Here is a 13,193-nt window from a genome sequence, read left to right as displayed (position 1 = left end):
GGCCGTTGGGGCTTGGCCTTGAAAGAGGATTTTACGAAGAATGAAGAGTATTTTCTTGATCCTTCGGGATTTGCTTGAGAGCTTTAGAGTTTCGAGGCTTCAAGGTTTTGGTGTGATGTAAATTCCTTTCTTTCTTTCTTTTTTTTTTCTTTCTTTCCTCTTTTTTCCGAAATGAATGCCTTGGCCTCCTATTTATAGAATTCCAAAACTTGATTTTTGGATTTAAATAATCAAATGAAATAAATCATTTCTGCCAGATATTGACACGTGTCCTATTTGATGACCTTTCCAATTTATTTCGATTTTTCGTTGAGTCACACGCTACATGTAAAATTTATGTGACACGTAAGCGTTGAAATTTTAATTATTGGTTAACATTCATATCACCGAAATTTCGATGTCTACAAATGCCCCCACTTCAAGGCGCGTCGTTGACATGTGCTTGTCACGTGTATGAGATGCGTTTTGAAGTTCCTTAATGTAGATGTCAATCCAAGGGCCGTCGGGGCTTGATCTTGAATTGGGCTGGAAATTTCTTCAAGGGCCATCGAGGCTTGATCTTGAGTTCGACTGGAAGATTTTCTGGTTTCCTCCAATCGTTGATTTTCCACAAGCTTAATCTTGAACTGGGCTGGAGGATTCTTTTGGTCTCCTCCGAAGGTCTGAACTTGCTCCTTTTATATGGAGTTGAATTTGATTCAAGGGTGGTGAACACTTGATTTTGAATCGGACTTGTGATTTCTTCAAGGGCCATTGAGGCTTGATCTTGAACTGGGCTGGAGGATTCTTCTGGTCTCCTCCGCTCGTTGATTTTCCTTTGTGCTACTCTTGAACTGGGCAGCAGGATTCTTTTGGTCTCCCCCCGAAGGTCTACGAGCGGTTTCAGGATATGGCAGGCAAGTACGAGGTGGAGGTGCTGACCTGTTTCTTTGTTCAATCTTTCCAATTCGTATTGAAGAGGGTTGGAAAGATTGAAGTTTCCTTGTCCCTTCTCTGGCAGTGTATCAACCGTTGAAGATGACTACTCGAGAGCAATACTAGGTAAGCCATCAGGAATAGATTCCAGGTAGTCGGTTCCAGATCGGAAGACTGACTCCAAGTGCCGGCTGATTGCTTCTTTCACTTTGCCATGCGAGTAAGAACAAGGACAAAGGAAAAGACAGGGAAAAAGCATGATATGAGATACCTTTGCTTTCGAAGAAGCAGCGAATGAATCAACACATATATTTGTTGTGCTTGTCTCCACATGCTTCGATGTATCATTTTCACTTGCCTTACTTGCTCCCCTTTGCAGAAGTGGTATTTCCTTATGCAGGTTTAGCATCTTTTCTTGTAGTATTTGTCCTCCGATGCAGGAGTTGAATGCAACCTTTGCATTTAAATGGTGCTTCACTCCTTGGTGGCAACTGGTTTGAGTGGAGGTTCCGACATATTGCTTTCTTTGTCCTTGTCTTGGCAGGTGAGAACAAGGGCAAAGGAAAAGATAGGGAAAAAGCATGATATGAGATACCTTTGCTTTCGCCCTTGATGATATGAGATACCTTTGCTTTTGAAGAAGCGGTGAATGAATCAGCACATGCTTCAATCTATCGTTTCCTCCTGGGTCATCTGTACTCGAGGCATCTGGTATCTTCAAAGGTTGAATAGGTTTTCTCAAAGGAAGAAGAAGAATTGTGTATTTCGAGAGGCTTTGCTGGGAGTGCGCCCTCAGAGGTGAGGAAGAGTTGGGCATTTTCTTCAGGTCTGCCTTGTCATAAGAGACGAAGGTCGACGTATATAGGGATTTCTTAATAGCAAGTGGTGGTACCGTTCTTTTACCCTTGTCGACAAACGTCTCTTCGATATCTGAACGACGCCTCTTCGATTTCTGAACGACGCCTCTTCGATTTCTGAACAACGCCTCTTCGATTTCTGAACGAGCGCCACTTTTGACAAAGTTGCACGCGTTTTCTGAAAAGCAGAGAAAGCGTCGCCGAACTTTGCGCTTGTCGGCTAAAGACGTGTAGTTGCGATGATGGCCTCCACGTGTTCTCGACTTTGTCAGATATCTTTTGACAAAGTTGAACGCGTTTTCTGAAAAGCCGCGAACGCGTCGCCAAACTTTACGCAGGAAAATCCGGATTTTTGAATCGGTGGTCGTGTCGCTTGGCTTTTTACAGAGGTATCGATCACTCCAACATACACACTCTGAAAATTGCCCATTCTTGAAAATCGTCTCCGGCCTTTTGAGAATTAGCTCCATCCACCCCTTCTCTCTGAACACCTTTGAAAAATGACTAACTCATCGAACCTTTGCTTAGATTTGAGTCTTAGCAGCGATCCAGTTGCACCCCTTCAAGGTAATGTATGGCGCCCTTCTTTTTTATCTTCTAACGGTCCTCTTTCAGGTGAAGACTCCATGATGACGGATGTAACAACAGCTACGATAGTAGCTAGAAACCTCCTCACTCCTAAGGATAGTAGGCTGCTTTCAGGACGGTCCGATGAGTTGGCCGTTCAAGAGTCCCTCGCTCTCAGTGTTCAGTGTGCAGGCTCTGTGTCCAACATGGGCCAACGCCTACTTGCTCGCTCCCGCCAAGTTGAATCCTTGATGGCGGAGGTGGAAAGTCTCAAACAAGAGATCAAGCAGCTGAAGCATGAGAATAGAAGCTTGCACGTGCTTGCAAACAACTATTCGACGGGCATGAAGAGGAAGCTTGATGAGCTGCAAGAGTCTGAAGGTCGGATTCAGAGTGACCGTCAAAGGTTTTCGTCTTTCCTCCAGAGACACCTTTTTCCTGGGTCTTCCAGCGTTTGGCCAAGTATTGAGGCCTGGAATGCTCTAGCTTCAATGCCTCCCGCTCCGATGCCTTCTGCTTCGATGCCTTCCGCTTCTAGAGTTTTGCCAAGTAATGGGGCTTCACGTGAACATCCTTTGTGAAAGCTCCATCTTTTTTTTTTTTTTTTTTTTTTTTTTTTTTTTTTTGTATACACTTGTAATTTCTTGGAGATTAATGGAAATGCTTTATTTTATTCAGTGTATTGTGTTAAATACAAATAAAACATATACATCACTAAGTTTTTTTTTTTTTCCTCCTTCGGTGGCGCTGATCCACCAAAGTTTTTTTTTTTTTTTTTTTTTTTTTTTTTTTTTTTTTTTTTTTTCCTTCGGTGGTGCTGATCCACCAAAGTTTTTTTTTTTTTTTTTTTTTTTTTTTTTTTCCTTCGGTGATGCTGATCCACCAAAGTTTTTTTTTTTTTTTTTTTTTTTTTTTTTTTCCTTCGGTGATGCTGATCCACCAAAGTTTTTTTTTTTTTTTTTTTTTTTTTTTTTTTTTTTTTTTTTTTTTCCTTCGGTGATGCTGATCCACCAAAGTTTTTTTTTTTTTTTTTTTTTTTTTTTTTTTTTTTTTTTTTTTTTCCTTCGGTGATGCTGATCCACCAAAGTTTTTTTTTTTTTTTTTTTTTTTTTTTTTTTTTTTTTTCTCCTTCGGTGGTGCTGATCCACCAAAGTTTTTTTTTTTTTTTTTTTTTTTTTTAATGTTGGAAAGTGGCCAACTTGGCTATGCTTTTAGCTAGACAACAATTGCAAATGCTTTTGGCTATAAAAAAATTATAAAGGAAGAAAAGGAGAAACATTTTCCTTGTTTTAGGGAGGAAAAACAGGAAAGTGTTTTTGTTTTTTTCTTCCACATCCGTTGGTTTAAAGAGCCTTTGAAGCAAAGGAAAAAAAAAAGTGAAGATAGCTCATTTCGGTTTTGGAGAAAATAGAGAAGAAGAGAGAGCTCAATACTCTGCTGAGAAAAAAGAAAAAAAAAAAAAACTGCAAATAGAGAAGAAAAGCTGCTGCTTCATTTGGTTAGTAATCATCTACCAAAGTAGTTGTTGTTTGTAATAGCTTTGAGCTATATGTATAGAGAAGAAATTATTCATTATATTTCTTCCTCTATTTGTTTCTTTGGTGTGTGAGAGCTTTTGGGTGTATTGGGTTATTTGGGCTGTGAGATTACCAACACTTTGTAAACTCCCATTTGGTTGATAGTGGATTATTGGGTGAGCTCCTACTGCTCCAAGGACGTACTCCAGTTACACTGACTGTGGAGGAACCTCGTTAAAATTTTTGTGTCTTTTATATTTTGTTCTTGCATTTTTTTTTTTTTTTTTTTTTTTTTTTTTGTGTTTTTTTTTTTGTTTTTTTATTATATATATATATATATATATATATTTTATTAATTTTTTTATATGGTGATCTGCAAGGCTGAGGCTGCCAAATCGACGAAGAACCCAGGAACGCGTAAATTGGTGGTGTAGAAAGAGTGGTGTTGTGCAAAGATTGCAAAGGGATTTTTTGCTGTGTAATGCCTTTTGGTCACAGTCTTCCCTTGGTAGTGACGTTGCCGTGCCTCTTGCCGCTGCTTGGAGCTTGTTGCAGTGTGTCACTTTTACCGTGTGGGGTTATGCAAAAGACTGCAGCGAGTTTATGCTGTGTAGTGCCTTTTGATCATAATTTTCCTCGGTGGTGACGTTGTTGTGCCTCTTGTTGCTGCTTGCTGCACCGTCATCGCTGCACACCATTGCACTGTCTGTTGTCCTGCTGTTCAAGTTTTGTGGCTGTTTTTTTTTTTTTTTTTTTTTTTTTTTTTTTTTTTTTTTTTTTTTTTTTTTGCGGTCATGGTATTTTTCAAATGTTTTAAGAGCAACACCATTACCATTCTTGCGAAGGAAAATGATTCGCAAGATAGGGGAACAACTCTGAAGATTTACGCCCCACTGACTGGCCTTAAGGCGCTTGCTCTTCCTACAAAAGACAACTCCATGCATATTAAGTCGTGGTCTTCTGAAGTATCTTGGAAGGTGGCAAACTTTGTTCGATCAAATACGAAGAGGGAGGCGTGCACACCGGGGATTCTTATCTTGAACCCTTCACACCATGCTCATGACAGTCATCCGGCTTCGTTTAAGCTTCTCGGAGATCACATCCGCAGCGGAGCTATGGCTTGGAATGATGCCTTGTCGACTACCGGAGAAGCTGTTTTTGATGAGTCTTATTGGGAGTGGCTTGAAGATGTCTTGGGCCGATCTAAACATGTGCTTACTAGCATGGGCCTTTACCATGCCGTGTACGCATCTTTGTTTAGTTATGATCTCCATCATTCTGTCCTTCATGCGTTCTTCGAGCATTGGTGTTCAGCGACTAACACGCTTCATACAGCTCAAGGAGAGATGTCAATTTCACTTTGGGATCTCCACAAGATAGGGGGATTGCCAATCCAAGGTAAGTTTTATGACGAGGTCGTTCCTAGTGCGGAGGAACTTTCTCTCTGCAATAACCGAGGATTGCCTGCGAGTTGTCGCTGTTTATTTTGGGCATATCACAAGCTTTTCCAAGATGCTCGAAGTAAATCAGGCGTGAAGATTTCTTCATGGATCCGCTTCTGGTATTGGGAGGACACAAGGTACAAGAAGTCCTCGAAGAGAAGAAGTTGCAACAAAACCACTAAGCCAAAGGGAGACTCATATCCATCTGGTGCCATTGGTTCAGCTAGGCGCCGTTCCCCTGCCGAGTTGAGAGCGTTTGAGGACCTTGGCATAGCATCAGAGCATGTGGAAGAATCTTACCTAGCTGCTTTCTTAGCTTGTTGGCTTTGTAAGTTTGTTTTTCCAATCGGCGACGTCAACTTTGTTCGTCCTGGGGTTTTCAAAGTTGCTAGCAAGATGGCTGCAGGTGAATCTTTCAGTCTTGCTATCCCGGTTTTGGCCAATATTTATAATGGCTTGAGTGTTGTTTCGAACTCAGCAAACACTGAAGATCGTGCCGCGGTTCTTCCCTACCATTATGTGTATGGTTGGTTGGGTGAGTACTTCGGTACTCATTTTTTTTTCTTCAACTCTAAACAAGTCAGGGCCTTTGATGACGAAGCATTCTGGCGTGCTTTCTTCGAAGAGCCTCGATGATTCCCAGGCGCAAGCACTGTTTAGAAGCTGCGAAGGCTTGAAGATGGACTATCTGGCGAGAGTTGGCTCGGTGCGGCGAGGCATCATGGACGATTCGCATCTTCGCTTCTCAGACTTATCTTACCTTGTAAGTCTTCGCTCAGGGTATGTTTCTTTGCGGCAAGAAGATCGATGCATTGTTCAGCCGTATAGTCCCCACCGTTTCAGCAGGCAATTTGGTTTTGTCCAACATGTGCCAGGCAAGCTGAAGGAAAAAAACCAATTAGACTCCTTGCAAGCCGTGTATATGCATTGGGAGTCTTGTACCCGTGCATGTACAAATGCTTCTATCACCCTGCCGGCAAAAGACGAGTTCAAGAGTAGTCCAGTAACCCGTGCTTACATAAGTTGGTGGTCAAAGGTATATTATGAGAATTCGGGGATGGCAAGTGGTACCAATTCTTCTCATTCACACCTCAATGTATTGAAGGAGGGGTGTTCTGTGGTTCCTACACAACTGATATCTTTTGATTGCGCGAGTGCTGCTACTTTGCAAGATAGACCAGTGGTTTTAGTCCCTCAATGCCCACGCTTGTCTTCTCAACATCTGGATGTATCTGAAGAGGCCGGTGATGAAGTTGATTCGCACGAAGATGGACTTGTTTTGCGGCAGGGTCAACAAGTTTTAAACAAGCGACGTCTTGAAGGCGCTCAGGCTGATAGCGATGTCAATTTTCGTCATAAGAAGAGAGAAGTGTTTAGGCTCCCTCAACTCGATGGTAGTGTGTCGTTTGAGAAAGACGTATGCATCTTCTTCTCTCTTATGACTTCTTCTGCTTTCATTGTTCTAGCTTTTGTTTCTAACAGCTTTCTTTGTTTTCTTTAGGTTGGGCCTTCTTGTTCTTTTGACTTGGCGACCACAGGTATTTATTCTTATACGGAGATGCTATTTGGAGGCGACCTACCCACAGGCGAGGAGATTGGGGATCCACCTGGTACAGAGCTTATCCCAAGTTCGTCAAGTTTCCCAAGTTTGCCGTGTGTAGGTGGAGGCATGCAAGATCCCGTCATGCATTCTACACCTTTGCCAGCTAGCTCTGAGATCTCTCTGAGAGGGCCAAACCTTAGTGGTACTGAGCAGCTTATTCATCGCATCAATCTTCGTGCGGCAATGGATATCAAGAGCCATATTGAGGGGAGGATTTTGAAATGCCCGTCGGAGGACCTTGCGTTGCTTAAAGAGGACTTGTCGAAACTTATTTCTGCAATTGACAATCTTAACATTGATTCTTCATCCTTGAAGATCAAGATCGCCGAAATTATGGCCGCCTCAACTGAGTATTCTTCCTTGCGTGTTATTTCCTCGAAGAAGTTGAGTCCAGATGTTAGAGCTCACCAACTTGCTGCAATAGACTTGTCACTAACCCAAGCCCGGTCTTCTCAGCAAGCTGCTTCGGGAGATTATCAATCTACAGAGACTTCTTTAGCTTCTGTCCGGGTACATCTAGATACGTTGATGCGAGAACAAGAACAGCTTGGCATCGAGGCATCAAAACTTGAAAGTGTTCTCGGGGAGCAGGGAGCTACACTTTCTCAATGCCAAGAGGAGATTTCACGCCTAGAACAAGAGAAAGACATGGCTATGGAGTTGCCCATCCTGTCTCTCACTGAGGTAGAGACTTTGAAGGCTTTGGAAGGCTTGCTTGAAGACCGCCTCCTTAGTTTTAGGGACATAGTTTTCAAGTAGTGTCTTCCGCCCTTTTTCTTTTGTAATCAGACTTTTTCCTTCAAAGAAATAAAATGTTTGCATTTTTGAATTTGCTCTTTATTCTTCAAAGCGTTTTTTTTTTTTTTTTTTTTTTTTTTTTTTTTTTTTTTTTTTTTTTTTTTTTTTGAGATGTGACTGTACTTGAAGTTTTGAAGTTTCAAGTTGCCTACGTACCCTTGGTTGAGGAGGGATCAAGTCATGACGTAGTTCAAATGAGTGATGGTTTTTTATGATGATTTTGCCGTACACAGTTTATGCTCTTGCGGGCCAGGAGCGTGACGCGTTTGCTTTAGGGGTAGTAGCGCTTCAAAAATCTGCCGTTGATGGGGCCGATCTTCAACCCGTCTTCTGCCGTGATTAAGTAGGCGCCACTGGTGTAAATCTCTTGTATTACGTAGGGTCCATCCCATTTTGATGTGAACTTGCTTTTTGTCTTATGGGTTGTAATGATAGGCCTACGCAATGCCAGCACGAGATCTCCGGCTTGGAAAGACCTTAGGCGGACTTTCTTGTTGAATGCCTTGGCTAACCGTGCTTGGTAGCATTCCAAGTGTTGTTGAGCTTCGAGCCTTCTCTCATCCAGCGCTTCCAACTCCTGAAGGCGCAACTTTGCATTTTCTTCATCAGTCAAGCCTTCTTGTATAGCCATCCTTAGTGAGGGGATTTGACTTTCAAGCGGTAGAACAGCTTCTACGCCATATACGAGAGAATAAGGTGTAGCTTGGGTAGGAGTCCTATGTGTAGTCCTATATGCCCAAAGTGCTTCACTTATTCTTTCATGCCAGTCTCTCTTTGTTCGGCCGATTACCTTTTTCAGGAGGTTGCACAGCGTCTTGTTGAATGCTTCTGCGAGGCCGTTGGCCGGAGCATGATACATGGAAGACTTGTGCTGCTTGAACTTGTATTTGTCGCAAAGCTCATCCACGAGTCGGTTGGAAAACTGCTTTCCATTGTCCGTGATAATGTAGCGAGGCACCCCATATCGGTGGATGATATGCTCCTTGATGAAACGAACAACAGTTTCCTTTTTTACTTCCCTTAAAGGTATGGCTTCAGCCCACTTGGAGAAGTAATCTGTTGCAGCTAGGATGTAAGCTTCCCCTGCAGATGACTTTGGCGTAATTGGTCCTACAACGTCCAATCCCCATGCGTCGAACGGCCATGAAGCAACTGTAGGGTGTAATGGTTCAGGCGGTTGATGTATGAAGTTGGCGTGGAATTGGCAGGCTTGGCACCTTTTGGCGTGTTCCAGGCAGTCCTTCACCATGCTCGGCCAGTAGTAACCCATTCTTTTAAGCTGGAAATGTAGCTTTGGTCCAGATTGATGTGCCCCACACACACCTGAATGTGCTTCTTCCATGGCTTGATTAACTTCTTCCTCACCTAGGCATCTCAGGAGCAGTCCTTCAAAAGAGCGTCGGTAGAGTGTTCCTTTGTAGTAAAGGAAGCGAGGTGCTCGTCGACGTATTTCGGAACGGTGTCTAAGATCATCGGGAAGCTTTCCGTGCTCTAAGTAGTCGATCAGCGGCTGTCTCCACTCTTCAGTATCGACTGGAAGTACTGAGATGACATTTGTATCATCTAGTGACATTTCATTAACGAGCGGAATCACCCATCTTTGGCAAACTGGCACGTCTGCAACTTCATCTTTTCCTAGTGTCATACTTGAGGCTAGATTGGCGAGAGCGTCTGCCATTTGATTTTCCTTTCTTGGCACATGTTCTAGTGTCACAGCTTCGAACCTTTGTAGCAGTTGGGTCGCTAGCCGGAAGTATGGGACGAGATCATCTTTCCTCACCTCATATTCAGTTAAGAGTTGATTGATTATGAGCTTGGAATCGCCATATACCTCAAGAGCTGTGATTTCCATGTTGATCGCCATTTGGAGCCCGATGATCAATGCTTGGTACTCAGCAACATTGTTGGAGCATAGCTCATTCAGTTGGAAGGAGTAAGGTAGTATGTGCCTTTGTGGTGACATAAATACTACTCCTGCCCCCGCTCCGTCTGCTCGTGCGGATCCGTCGAAGAACATCGTCCATGTCGGGAAGATGTCGATGTAGAACACCTCCTCGTCAGGCAAGTCGTCTGAGATTTTCCAATCAGCCGGGATTGGATGATCGGCAAGGAAGTCTGCTAGCGCTTGTCCCTTGACGGCTTTAGCTGGGACGTAGATGATCTCATATTGATTAAGAAGCAAAGCCCATTTAGCGAGTCGCCCTGTCAAGACTGGCTTAGTCATAACGTATTTGACAGGGTCGGCTTTAGCAACCAAGTGGATGGTGTAAGCATGCATGTAATGTCTGAGTTTCTGAATGGCAAACACCAAAGCGAGGCACATCTTTTCTATTGGGGAATAGTTCAACTCAGCGCCGGTGAGAGTTCGACTGAGGTAGTAAAGTGCTCCTTCTCTTTGGGATTCATTCTCTTGCGCCAAGAGTGCTCCGATTGAACTTTCCTGAGCAGCAATATACAATATGAGTGGTTTCCCGGGCACAGGTGCCCCCAGGACAGGTGGACTTGACAAATATTTCTTTATGCTTTCAAAAGCATTATGGCATGCTTTGTCCCACACGAATGGAACATCTTTCTTCATAAGGCGACTAAACGGTTGACAACGCCCTGCGAGGTTGGAGATGAAGCGTCTGATGAAGGCTAGCCGTCCTTGTAGACTTTTCAGCTCGTGCAGGTTTCTTGGCTCGGGCATGCTTTGAATGGCCTTGATCTTTGATTGGTCTACTTCAATACCACGGTGCTTGACGATGAAGCCGAGGAATTTTCCAGAGGTGACGCCAAACGCACACTTTAACGGGTTCATCTTGAGGTTGTATTTTCGCAGCCTTTCGAACACTATTCGCAGATCCTTCAAGTGTTCTGATCTTTTCTTCGTCTTAACCACCACATCATCTACGTAACATTCTACGTTTTTGTGTAGCATGTCATTGAAGATTTTCTGCATTGCGCGTTGATACGTAGCTCCAGCGTTCTTTAGACCAAAGGGCATTACCTTGTAGCAGTAGATACCTTTTGGAGTACGAAAGGCTGTTAGTTCCTCGTCTTCGAGGGCCATGCGAATTTGATTGTACCCAGAAGAGCCATCCATGAATGATAATGCCTCATGGCCAGTGGTTGCATCCACCATGATTTCAATGATTGGCAAGGGGAAGTCATCCTTTGGGCAAGCATCGTTGAGGTCCCGGAAGTCTACGCAAACACGTATTTGTCCTGATTTTTTAAGGACAATGACGATGTTGGAGATCCACTTGGGGTATTGCACTTCTCGAATAAAGCCTGCTTCGATTAGCTTGTCGATCTCGACCTCGATTTGTGGGATAAGCTCAGATCGATAGCGTCTTTGAGTTTGCTTTATCGGCCGTGTTCCAGGCCTGACCGCAAGATGATGAACAGCGATGATAGGGTCCAGGCCGGGCATTTCTTTGTAGGTCCAGGCAAAGACGTCTTTGTACTCTAACAACAGCTGATAATACTCCTCTATCTCGTCTGTACTTAATAATGCACTTACGAAGATAGGCTTTGGTTCCTTGCTTGTACCTAAGTTGAGTTCCTTGAGATCATCAATTGTGGCTTGTCCCCCATCTTCGAGCTGTGGTGGTGCAGCAGTGACATCTTCCTCGGGGATTTCGTCTTCTTTACCTTCTTGAACCGTGACGTGGAAAACATCTTGGATCTCCTCTTCGGTGTTGTCTTCTCGGGCTTGTCGGCATAAGGATTGTCTGGTGTTCTGGGAGAGGCGTTCCTCGCAATCTTCATAGGAAGGAGCCTTGACCGGGTAATTGAAGAAGTCTTCTGGGAAGAGGTCGCACATTGTGATGGGGATGGACGATCTTTGTGTCGAAATTTCATTATCTCCAATACTTTCACATTGTTCTGGAGGTTGACAGGAGCTGTTTTGCCCCCTTTTCGACTGATAAACTTGTGGACAAGATGGTTGCTGCTTGTCCAATTTCTTCGAAGCGATCTTCGAAATGCATTCCTCACAATCTTCATAACAAGGAGCCTTGATCGAGAAATTGAAGACATCTTCGAGGAAGAAAAGATCCCGCATGAACGATCTTTGTGTTGTAATTTCATCATCCTCAACATTTTCATGTAGCTTTGAAGGTTGACGGTAGCTGCTTTGCCCCCTTTCCGATTGGTGAACTTGTGGACAAGACATATGTTTCTCGTGCAGCTTCTTCGGAGTGACCTGAATCCATCCTTCATCTTCACTTGACTTGACTGACATGGTTTTGGAACATGCCCCCAGCGGTTGAGGTGAAGACTTTGAGTCGAAAGAGCCAGAAGTGACATCTTTCTTAGGGATTTCATCTTCAGTGCCGTTCTCTTGGGTTTGTTGGCATGAAGATTTGCCAGTGTGGACGATGATGCGCCTCCTTACCTTTAGTGGTCCTTTTGTGTCAACCTCTAGGATTGCTTGGCGCTTCATCCTTGAAGGAATCAAGCTTCGAACGTCGTCCTTTTCTCCTAACCCATTGAGCTTTTCTTCCTTTAGTGTTGTCTTCCTTTTTCCAAAAGGCTTCCCATTATCTTCAAACCTTTCTGAAGCTGATCGTCGCAGAGGAGAGATAACTGTGTTGCTTTGTTTCTTAGGCTTTAACAACCTTTCAAAAACAGAGCTTTGGGATGTCGGCGCGTTAAGCCTCTTGAAGACAGAGGTTCGGTCTTGACCACCAATGCGATTAAGCACTGAAGTTCTGGAGCTTGACTGGCTCATCCTATCGAAGACCGACGTCCGAGGGGAGGGTTTAGGCTCTTCTTGGTCTTGTTCAATGCTCATGCTGACATATTGAGTGCTAGTGTTTTTCGCTTGGCTTGAAATCATCACAGGTGCATTTGGTGTGAAACCAAGTCCGGCTTTGTTGTTGTCAACTCCGTAACCATGCTCCTTCAACTTCTTTTGAGTTTTGGTGAGGTTACGTTCTTCGTCATTGACAGTGTTTGAAACTTTCTTTCCAGCCACCGCAGAAGAAGCGAAGTCGTACCCGGCTTTTGACATGAGTTTGTAGGCGTTAGGGTCAAAACCTTCCTTGGTCCTCTTGGTTGGAAGAAAGCTTGATTCCACCTTCTTTGGTAGAGCTTTTATGAAGCCTTGTGGTAGTCTTGCGGCCTTAGCACCCCCTAGCTGTGTCAGAGGCAAAACTGCATTCGTCTTGAGCAACTTCACGTTATCCGTGTGCCACTGTGTGTCGGCTTTTCTAGTTTCGAATGGAGATTGACCATTCTTTCTTCTTGACATCGGGATATACCGGAATATGGGTGCGTTCGGTCCTTCTGACGGCATCCTACTCCCTTTGGTTGTTGCAGGTTTAGCAAACTCGTCATCATCTTTGCTTGAAGATGGCCCAGCCTGCTCTTTTTGTTTTTTAGGCATGGCTTGCCACTCCTGCTTTTTAGGTGCTGCTCTGCCCGTGGATTTGATCTCTTCCGGAAGGGCTTCGGGTACCGTCTCTTCATCCATGTAGAACTTGGCATCTGCAAAGTGTGATTCGGC

At 43.9% G+C, this 13,193-nt stretch overlaps 1 protein-coding gene across 1 annotated transcript; it reads left to right on the top strand.

Annotated features, from left to right (window-relative positions):
• Window positions 1–4,251: 4,251 nt before the first annotated feature.
• LOC148695693 (uncharacterized) lies at window positions 4,252–8,148 on the top strand. Its single transcript, XM_088698014.1, has one exon. It carries the CDS (start codon window positions 4,651–4,653, stop codon window positions 5,932–5,934), a length of 1,284 nt encoding a protein of 427 aa, XP_088554140.1. The 5' UTR covers window positions 4,252–4,650; the 3' UTR covers window positions 5,935–8,148.
• The last annotated feature ends 5,045 nt before the right edge of the window (window positions 8,149–13,193 follow it).

The sequence above is a fragment of the Pyrus communis genome, chromosome 7 (genome assembly GCF_041283825.1).
Source record: "Pyrus communis isolate YQ-2024b chromosome 7, ASM4128382v1, whole genome shotgun sequence".
NCBI classification, from domain to species: Eukaryota; Viridiplantae; Streptophyta; class Magnoliopsida; order Rosales; family Rosaceae; genus Pyrus; species Pyrus communis.
The sequence above is the reverse complement of the archived record's forward strand: the minus strand, read 5'-3'. Positions and strand labels throughout refer to the sequence as shown.

Excerpts from the sequence above, each read along its gene's own strand:
- LOC148695693 (XM_088698014.1), top strand. The coding sequence starts at position 4,651 with ATGGTATTTTTCAAATGTTTTAAGAGCAACACCATTACCATTCTTGCG.